Source organism: Pholis gunnellus (genome assembly GCF_910591455.1).
Source record: "Pholis gunnellus genome assembly, chromosome: 21".
Taxonomy (NCBI): Eukaryota; Metazoa; Chordata; class Actinopteri; order Perciformes; family Pholidae; genus Pholis; species Pholis gunnellus.
This window is the reverse complement of record NC_136548.1, coordinates 14,827,895-14,838,153: the sequence shown is the minus strand read 5'-3', so window position 1 is coordinate 14,838,153 and position 10,259 is coordinate 14,827,895. Positions and strand designations below refer to the sequence as shown.

Below are 10,259 nucleotides of genomic sequence, written 5' to 3'. Positions count from 1 at the left end.
GGGAGAGAGAGAGAGAGAGAGAGAGAGAGAGAGAGAGAGAGAGAGAGAGAGAGAGAGAGAGAGAGAGAGAGAGAGAGAGAGAGAGAGAGAGAGAGAGAGGAGAGAGGAGAGAAGAGGGAGGAGAGAGAGAGAGAGAGGAGAGAGGAGGGAGACAGAAAGAGAGAGAGAGAGAGAGAGAGAGAGGGAGGAGAGAGAGAGAGAGAGAGAGATGGGAGTTCAAGGGTTTTCCCCTCACACACACGCACACTCTCGAAACACACTTGTCCTCATCTTCATTTAGCTACCGCCCTGCTCTCCTCCTTTCCCCTCTGCTGGAATGAGGCCCTGAGGATTAAGAAGCAGGGAGGCTGGACTAGAGGACCACAGGATTGGGATCATTGGAGGGCTCGGGCAGGACTGGATTATTTTTGAAAATACCAGATTGGACTGCAGGCTGTCTACAGTGTCCACAGGCTGTTTTGTACTGGGAATAGTGAATCGTTTTCTATTGGGACCATTGAGACCTGTGGTGAAGCTACTCAGCAGCAGATAGACGCTTTCTCTGGTATGAACCTCAGGATTATGACACAAATGTGTAGGTGTTCAGTGAGTCATCATGACTTCTGCATCAGAGCTATTTTGAAGAAATCCGAATGAGTTTGTGCGTGTGTGTTTGTGTGTGTGTGTGTTGTCACGTCTTCCTCAGAAAGTCTCAAGAGAGCCGGAAACAGAACATACGCGTGGTTTGAGTTGTTTTTCACGTCATTGTGTCTTCAGAGGATGTGATGTGTTGCATAACTTAACAAACAATACAATAGAGTGGAAGAAGAAGGAAAGACAGTGAACTTTAGTCCTGAATATGTTGTCCATAGCAGCTGGTCGTCAGCAGCATTGCTACAGCAAGGTGTCCCATTACTAGCCAACACACTCGCTGACCTCCAGACTATGCAGAGCAGCTGGAGGAAGACGCATGTTGTTATTTACGTCGGAATGTGTTTGTTTGCTTGAGAGGAGGATGAATGACACGTTAGTCTTATTTCCTCTTACTAAATTAAAAGCCATAGAGAGGAAGTGAGTGTGAATGTCAGTTTCACTGCCTCTCCGCTCACAATGCTGCGTTATTCTCGTCCTCCGGGTTATAATAAGAGCTGTGGGTTATGTGTACGTGATGAGCGAGTGCGTCACTGTCTGTGTGTGTCTAGTATGTAAATAATAAACTATCCGAGGTTGTGGCGCCTGTCACACCAACTCGGACTTTAGGCTTTAATTTGCCTTTTACAGTGAGAGGTGTCTGTCCTGACATGGAGTTTGAAGGGTTTACAATATGAATCATTTCTACATTTGTATTGTACAACTGAAACTTGTAGTCGATTAATTACTAAAACTAGTTTATTGTTATTTATCTGCAATAATTTGTTATCAGTTAAACCTTGGATAAACGTTTGGGTTTTCTTCGGTGGAAAAACAAACATTTTGTCAACTTGGTCTATTTTATTACATTTTATAGACCACATGATTGTTAATTGATTAATCAACAAGTAAGATAAGCCTTTGTTGATGCCCAGAAGGGAAACTCAGGTGTTGCATCAGCACAAGAATACCCTGTCTACTCCGTCTGCTGAAGAAGACTCTGTAGAAACCTAATAAGTTGACCTTGAGTCAGGATTTATTTTGTCCAAAAGGCTATAATGCTGTAATTAAGTGCCTCAAATGTCCCCATCGTTAAACAGACTTCTGTTTGTAAAGTTGTAAAACAATGTTTGTTGCAGTTATGTTTTTAATGGTTAGACCTTGAAGGCCAATAACTCAACATGTCCTCTGTGGCTCCTTGTTACCCCGTATAGTTTAGAACAGCGGTTATAGTTGACGGTGTAGAGGTGTGATGTGTGAAACATGCAATACGCCGATCAGCCCAATAACTCCATGTGCTGCATTTCCTCTGTTACTACTGGAATGTAATCTTCCTCTTTCCTTTTCTTCTTCTTAAGAAAAGCCACAAGTCAGTGACCGACAGAGCCTCGTTCACCTTATCGTTCCTCTGCAGATCTCATGCTCAGGAACTTCTGCTCTATCGGAGTACACACTTGTTCATGTACAGTTAAGGGTGTGTATTAAATATGAGGTGGCGTGGACATTTGAGCTTAACAAGTACAGTAAGATGTCATGTCTAATTTAGCCTTTTCAAACCACGTTTCTTCTGTTTAGTATCTGTTTGCTAAACAGCCTGAATCAGGCTAAATTCTGGTGTGTGTGTGTGTGTACAGTACATTTAGCCTCGTGTGTGTGTGTATATGTGATGGTTGTATTTGAGTGCTACCTGTCTGTCTCTCCTCAGTGCCCGATGATCTCAGTCCAGAGGAGAGACAGGAGCTGGAAAGCATCCGCTGCAGAAAACAAGAGCTGCTGCAGGACATACAAGTAATAACACACTCTCCACTCCCTTTACACCTTTCATTTATTTATTCAGTGTGTTCAACCTTCATCTGGAGTTCCAGCTTCGTGGCCGTGTTTCTGCTTTTGGTCCTCAGTTAGCACTGCTTGAACTAAATGCTTTCTCAACAGGGCGACTATGAAAGAGGAGTTTGTTTTTGTCCCGTCTGTGAAACCCTGCGGCTGTCTGGGCTGTTGAAGATCTCTTTCTCTTTAACAGTTCTTTAAAGGACAGGAACGGGGAAATTTGTTCCAAAAACACCCATGTTGGAAGATATCCACCTGATTTGTCTGAAGCCTCGTATCAACCACAGTTGAAAGTTTCAATAATCTTTTTTTTTAAGGTGTATTGAAAAGTTGTAAATCTATCTTTTAACCATTTTGATTATTTCAGAGAAGTGCTAAATCACACAGTGCATTGTTTGCTTTTCAATTGTTATTTCTTTGTCTGACTGTCACATTGTTCAGGTAGTCCTTTCTTCTCTCTGTGTCCTTGAGTAGGTTTGTACCTCCATGTCTAGACGTGTGTGTGTGTGTGTGTGTGTGTGTGTGTGTGTGTTGTAGGGGGGTGTATAGGCGTAGGACCACTAGAGCGTTACTGTATGCATTCAGGACAGATGATCCTCTTTGTGTGGTGTGCATGTGTACGAGGGGGGTGGACCATGTGTATATGTGTGTGTGTGTGTATATGTGTGTATGTGTCCTCCAGCTCTCTCTTTCTCTGCCTGGAGGGACAGTTTGACCCGCTGCCTCAGTCCATTCACCCTTAAATAAATTAGCGGGATTGTCTGTGTCAGCTCTTTATCTGGCAAATGTGTTTTGCCAGATTAGGGGAAATCAGCTAATTGTAGTTAACTGAAAGTTGAATAAAAGTACCGATAATGACCTTTCACCCAGCCAGCATCTCATAAGCATGTGACCCTTTGTCCAAGTCTCCTTCTCCAAGTGTTGGATTTGACTATCATAAATATTTGTCGAAATCAAACGTGAACTATTTTAATAAGTAGTTAATAATTCTTAATTCAATTATCCGGCTTCAAATCTTCCAAATTCCTTAGTTTCAGTTTGTCAATTGTTTTATGTGGTTTTGGACTGTTGGTAGATTCATGACATCAACATTAGCATTTTGTTTTTGCACTATTTTATAGACCAAACCTGTAAAAGACTAATCAAGGAAATAATTGACAAATCAATTGATAATGAGGAAATAATTATTAGTTACAACCCTTGTTTTCTGTCTTTCTAATTAAGTGTTGATAAAATTAACTTATTTTGCCCGACTAACGGTGCGAAAGTCAAAGATGTTCAATTATAAAGTGAAAACAAGCGTGTTCGCTTGATACACGACTTACAGATAACGTTTTTATTGAGATTGTTGCTGACCAAGTTTCATCTAATCAATTGGTTCACTGATCATGTCAGCACTAGTGCAGTTAATTCAGAGTATAATTAGTATTTTATCTGTGTTTTTACTTCTGCAGCTGCACACTGACGGACATAAACATACAAGATAAACATCTGTTATATTTTTTTAAATACCAGATGTCTTCATTCCTTCAATAAAGGATTTAGAACAGGATTCACATTCAGTCAAATTCTATAAAAACCTCATCAGTGGTGTTCACTCAGCAAGGTGAGCGTCTAAAACACACAAAGACACACACACACACACACACACACACACACACACACACACGGCCTCAGGGCAGCAACACTGCGACTAGATTGATCGAGTTTATTACCGAGGTCGACTCTCGTTCTCTCCTCTAAGCCCCGCCTTGTGTTGCCCGGGGGGGGGGGGGGGCTGATGAGCCGTGAAATATTCCAGTAATGGAGATGGAGGATGCTGTAACCATAGAAACGCACATGTAGGAATCCAGACGGGTGAACTTATATACCTTGTTCGCCTGGTTTTCACACCCATCACATTACTACACACAGAGTTGTAGATGCTTGTAGCTCTAATCCGAGACTCTGGCCTCGTCTGCTTTTCTCTCTTTTTCTATAATTATCTCAATTCATTATCTTTTTCTGCTGAGCTCAGTATTTCTCCATCTGTTGCTCTCCTCTCCTCTCTTTCCTCCCGTAACCTCTGAGCTCTCCGGAGCAGCAGCTCCACTAAGTCTTTGATCCCCCCCCCCCCCCCAGTGTGACACTCAAGCAGCCCGGGGGGGGTAGTGGGGGGGGGTAGTGGGGAGGTAGTCCGTCTGATGAATCTGGGTCAACACAGGGGAGAGGAGGAGCTGGGAGACGGAAACACTCTGACCCCAGAACAGGTGCTACAGATCCCAGAGAGGGTTTTCTGCAGCGGGCGGCTGTTCCACAAAGAACTCTGTCTGTGAGAGAGTGAATCATGTCTGTACTTTTAGTCTTTCTGGGTCATCGCTTCTGTAAGAAGTGTCTGGATGTGTAGTCGGAACAGACAAAAGAAAAGTACCTCCAGAGGTTAATGTGAAACATCACACACACACACACACACACACACATCACATGTATCGTTGTATCTGCTCTCTCATTCATCTCTCTCTCTGCTGACAGAGGCTGAAGGATGAGATCGCAGACGTGACCAATGAGATTGAAAGCCTGGGTCTGACTGAAGAGAGGTAAAGTATCTCTCAACCCTCTCTGTTTGTGTGTGGGCAGCTGTGGTCCACTCAGCCTTTGTTTGAGTGGAAAGACAGAAAAACGTGCTTTACACTCATAACACAGTCCACTGTTTTAGTGCTGCAACTAAGGATTGTTTACATTGTTGAGTCTTCTGTCGAATACTTTGCCTTCAACCGTATTGAAAGCTTGCCCTTCTTCAGCTGAGGAGGGCTTTAGTAAAAGTGCCCCCAAGGTTGAGAATAAACATCCTCACTCAAAGATATTCAGTTTGCTATGACGAAAAGCAACAAAGCCTCACATGTGAGAAGCTGAAACTACCGAGTGTTTGTCCTGATAAAGCCATGAACTACGTTTCTGTTCTTTTTAATTGGTTTCAGGAAAAGCATGCAGAGGAATAAACAGATGGCCATGGGCCGAAAAAAGTTCAACATGGACCCCAAGAAGGTGAGGACAAACAAGGCTCCTCCTTTTTCATGTAACACAGAAGTGTTGAGCTGCAACTAACCATTATTTTCTTGTCCGTTAATGTCGGGATTGTTTTTACTCGTTGTTCTGATCTTTTGAAGAAGTTAATGTCCGGTGTGTTTGTCATTTTAGTGAATGATGTTCAGACTGAGTTGTTTCTGATTTTCAGGGGATTCGCTTCTTGATTGACAGCTCCTTGCTGAAAAATACCAGCGACGACATCGGCCAGTTTCTCTACAAGGGCGAAGGGCTCAATAAGACCGCTATCGGCGACTACTTAGGGGAGAGGTGAGTGATACTAATGACGTTCTCTCTAACCGGTCATTTCTCAGAGCAGACATTTTGATTAGTCGTAGTGCGACAGAGCCATCGTGCTTTTCCAGAGGTGACGTGTTCAAAATGTCTTCTGATTAATGATAACAGACATAGACGACCCATTCCTATATATATGTGTGTGTGTGTGTTGTGCAGAGATGACTTCAACATCGAGGTTCTGCACGCCTTCCTGGTGTTGCACGAGTTTTCGGACCTGAACCTGGTTCAGGCTCTCAGGCAGTTCCTGTGGAGCTTCCGGCTGCCCGGTGAGGCTCAGAAGATCGACCGCATGATGGAGGCGTTCGCCCTGCGGTACTGTCGCTGCAACCCCGGAGTGTTTCAGAGCACAGGTGAGTTCAGAAGAGGGGGAGTTTATCATGTCAAAAATCTAAATGATAGAAATCAGCTAATAGTACTGAGAAAGTTTAGTGGTCGAGCCCTGAAAGAGTACACTCACTCACACACACTCTGTCTTCTTCTACAGATACCTGTTACGTGTTGTCGTTCGCTGTGATCATGTTGAACACCAGTCTACACAACCCCAACGTGAAGGACAAACCCTCCGTTCAGAGGTTCAACGCGATGAACCGAGGCATCAACGACGGGGGAGACCTCCCGGAGGACCTACTCAGAGTGAGATACGCTTATTGTCGTTCTACACACAAAAGTTCTACGACAGAAACACAGCGGTTTGATTTGCTTTGAGGAATTGTTCATGTCACAGTGTTTCCAGTTGATGTGAAGTCTAGTTCTGGTGAATAAAATGTCTAAAAAAAACAACTTAACACGCATGGAAAAAGTAGCTGTATCATACACAAAACATCATAATTAGTAACTGATTATATTTAGTATTCATAATCTGAAATTGCAAACTAAGTAAAGCTGTAAAAAAATACATGAAGTGGAGAGAAAAGTTCAATATTTGCCCCTGAAATGTAGTGGAGTAGATGCACAAAGTAGCATATAAAATGAAAAACTTGAGTACATGTACTCTGTCTCCCCCTCTGTGTAGAACCTGTACGACAGCATCAAGAACGAACCCTTTAAGATCCCCGAGGACGACGGGAACGACCTCACACACACCTTCTTCAACCCCGACAGAGAGGGATGGCTGCTGAAACTCGGTGTGTGCATCCAAGTGGTGTGAAAGTCACTGAACTGAAATATAAAGGCAATACTTTGATTACCGCCCCTGTGTTTCAGGAGGTGAATTTAAAGATTGAAGATCTTATCTATGCACATAAATAGTGTTTTTTTTACTTGAATACTGTACAAGAAGGTGTTTAAATTGGTGTGAGTGAGCGCTGCTTCTTTGCCAAGAGAACCTGTCCACCTGACAGGTGATGCTGATTAAACAGCAGGATTATTACAGGTGTGCTTTGGGCTGGTCACAAAAGACATTTATTGGCACTCTGACTATGGATTTCACACGACTAGGGCTACTGATATGCTTGTTGGTCACACAGGATTTATCCGTGAAGAGAACACAGCATTAACCCACTAAAGCCAGTTCAAGCTTTCTCAGAAATGACTTTGGAGACGGTTTATAGTCGTGAAATGGACATTTAGTTCTACAGCTCTGGTGGACATTCCTGCAGCCGGCATACCAACGGAGCGCTGCTTAACACTTAGCTGCCTTTTTATTGTGACCAGTGTTGCGCGCACACACCTGTGTAATAATCATGCTGTTTAATCAGCATCTTGATACGCCACACCTGGTGGACGGAGTATCTTGTCAAAGGAGACGCGCTCACTCGCACCAGATTGGTCCTGGTGTGTAGTCACTGTGAGCTGGACTGCCCTCTAGTGGACTATGTTTGTAACAGCACCTTCAACATGAGGACGACAAACTGGTGTTGAAGTTTTGTTCAATTCTTTTGTTGACGTTGTTCTTGTTTGTTTGTGTTTCATGGGTTGTGACTCCAGGAGGTATGTACCCCTAAACTCTGAGCTTCAATGCACTGCTTTGCTTCTGAACTAACCCCCCCCACTGGCTGTGTGCTTCCACCCTCACATCACAGCTTGATCATTCCCGGGCTGTATGCTGTTCAGAAGTAGTTTCACATCTTTTTCTATCTGTTGGCACCTGACCCACGTTTTAACCTCTGCTTTGGTCTCTGCGCTCAGAAGCCTCTGTCTGTGTGTAACCTGCTGATTTGTGCTTCAGTCGTCAAATGACGTCCATCTTTGTGCTCCGACCGCTTAAGTCTTGTGTACTTACTGAAGTCGTAGCTCACCCGTAGTCTCTCCTCAGGTGGACGGGTGAAGACCTGGAAGAGACGCTGGTTTATTCTCACAGATAACTGCCTCTACTACTTTGAATACACCACTGTAAGTAATAAAAGAGCAGAGGTATCAGATAAATGATGCATGTTGCCTCAAGTCAGTACTTGGATGTATTGTGTCTCTCTGCTGTTTTCAAGGACAAAGAACCCAGAGGAATTATTCCACTGGAAAATCTGAATATCAGAGAAGTCGATGACTCCAAGAAACCGGTAAACTCTTTATTCTCTCGTCTCTTTCTGACACATTCCGGTATGTAATTGTACAATTTCTTACTCTATGTATCTTGCACCTATTGTGGTTGGACATCCATTAGTTCTTTAATTAATTGAACTAATTCTTTGTTTTCCTCTTTAAAACATGTCCAGTGTTAACCAAGCAGCATTTCACCAAGAATTGTTTGAATATAAACATTTTAATAATTCGTTTGCTGTAAATCTCCTGACCCTTGTTGCTGGTTGTGCTTCCCTCACAGAACTGCTTCGAGCTCTTCATCTCGGACCACAGAGATCAGGTGATCAAAGCCTGCAAGACGGAGGCAGACGGACGCGTCGTCGAGGGAAATCACACTTTTTACAGAATCTCCGCCCCGACCGCCGAGGAGAAGGACGAGTGGATCAACAGCATCAAGTGAGCCACTTTTTAAACTCCTCTCCTACAGATGATCGGTGTGAAGTCTCCTATCTAACCCTCCTCCTCCCAATATTCCTCCACCTGCAGAGCCGCCATCAGCAAAGACCCGTTCTACGAGATGCTGGCTGCCCGGAAGAAGAAGGTCTCGTCTCTGAAGGGTCTGTAGAGCCACTGAGGATTCATCGTGGGAAAGGTTTCGACCGAATGCAGCTGAGTGGAAGTGGACCCGATTCTTCAGTGACTGCTTGGACCTGACGGAGGATTCGGCTCTTAAAGAAGCTCTTCAGTTGTCACATTTCGAACCGACGGCTCGTTCTCTGCAGGTTTTGCCCTTTTTGTTTAAAGTTTACTTTCCCACCTAGAGACCTTTTTTGAACACTATACTTCCCTCTGGTCAGCACTCCCACTCCTCCTACAATCTGCTGAGTGTCCGATTCCCCTCAGATCCACTTCATTCAGACCGTTTGCTCTGCTGTGGTACAAAGAGTCTCTACACGAGACGTTTCCCGTCAGAATTAACTTCAACACGAGGTGAGAGAAAGACGGCTGCTGATGTTTGATTAAAAAAAACTTTCTACACCTTTTTTGAAAGACTCGTTGCAACAGGAGGAGGATGGGAACAGCTGATGAATGAATGACGTCGTACATTCATGTGATTCAGGAAACACTGAACATCCTGAACGCTGGACTCTATGGTTTGGTTTAAAAAAAAAAAAGCTCTTTTCTAAGCCTGTTTTCTTACTGCTGTTGGTCTCGTCAAAGCGCTGTTAATGAAGGTGATGCATAATTAACTAAATATTTATTTATCCAGATTTCTTGTAATTTATTGTTTTGAGTTTTGTCTCATTAAAATTTTGCAAACCAACATTGAACTCTTTGACTTTTATTCCAAACCAGGACTGGAAAATACTTTATTACTGTAATGAAGTCATGAAATGATTTGCTTTGTTACGTTAAGTACGTTAGATTTAACACTGTTAAGTTATTGACTTCTTTCCTTTTCACTCAGACCTGTTTTTAAAGTCAAATCTGGATTCTTGTGCAACGTTTGAAAGATACAGCTACAAAGACTTGTGATCAGATATAAAAGTGTCATCCACTGTGACTGTGCAGCGACAGCAGCTCAAGCGTTCCAACAATCATAAGATTCGGTTACTTCCCGCTTTGCTTATCTAATCATCTCACATGTAGCGATCACGATGTTCTCAAAGGCAGAGCCGGCAGATTCCTGGCAAATATTTGACTTTCTCTACAACTTCAGAGGAACGCGGATGTATTTGACAAGCAGACGTGTCGCAGCCCATAAATCATGTCAGTGTAAAAACATTCCTGAGGTCAGAAAGTGTCACTCAAAAGACAAACTTACCGTCCTTTTAAGTGATTGCTTCCTTAGTCATACATATTTAAAAGACGATTTCAAGATGCAGGGTCCTTTTTTTTAACTTTTCTAAAAACATGTTATGTGTTTCACAGTTACTCGCCTACGTTTAAGTATTGCTTAAACCTGCAATAACTGAGCTTTTGGTCACAAACTGACATAATATCAC

General features: G+C 43.1%; 1 protein-coding gene across 4 annotated transcripts in view; it reads left to right on the top strand.

Annotated features, from left to right (window-relative positions):
• LOC306713137 (cytohesin-1-like) overlaps positions 1 to 9,579 on the top strand; it is a 12,796-nt gene extending 3,217 nt beyond the window's left edge. For 2 of the 4 annotated variants that reach the window (XM_079182743.1, XM_079182744.1), the window contains exons 2-12: positions 2,315 to 2,397; positions 4,948 to 5,012; positions 5,394 to 5,460; positions 5,651 to 5,769; positions 5,953 to 6,146; positions 6,281 to 6,429; positions 6,809 to 6,921; positions 8,049 to 8,127; positions 8,220 to 8,291; positions 8,555 to 8,709; positions 8,800 to 9,579. In XM_079182743.1, coding sequence (XP_079038869.1) covers positions 2,315 to 2,397; positions 4,948 to 5,012; positions 5,394 to 5,460; positions 5,651 to 5,769; positions 5,953 to 6,146; positions 6,281 to 6,429; positions 6,809 to 6,921; positions 8,049 to 8,127; positions 8,220 to 8,291; positions 8,555 to 8,709; positions 8,800 to 8,878 — 1,175 coding nt within the window. In that variant the 3' untranslated portion in view covers positions 8,879 to 9,579. Of the gene's footprint in view, positions 1 to 193; positions 545 to 2,314; positions 2,398 to 4,947; positions 5,013 to 5,393; positions 5,461 to 5,650; positions 5,770 to 5,952; positions 6,147 to 6,280; positions 6,430 to 6,808; positions 6,922 to 8,048; positions 8,128 to 8,219; positions 8,292 to 8,554; positions 8,710 to 8,799 lie in introns of those variants that run through there. The other 2 variants (XM_079182745.1, XM_079182746.1) reach the window with 2 other exon arrangements.
• Positions 9,580 to 10,259: the final 680 nt, after the last annotated feature.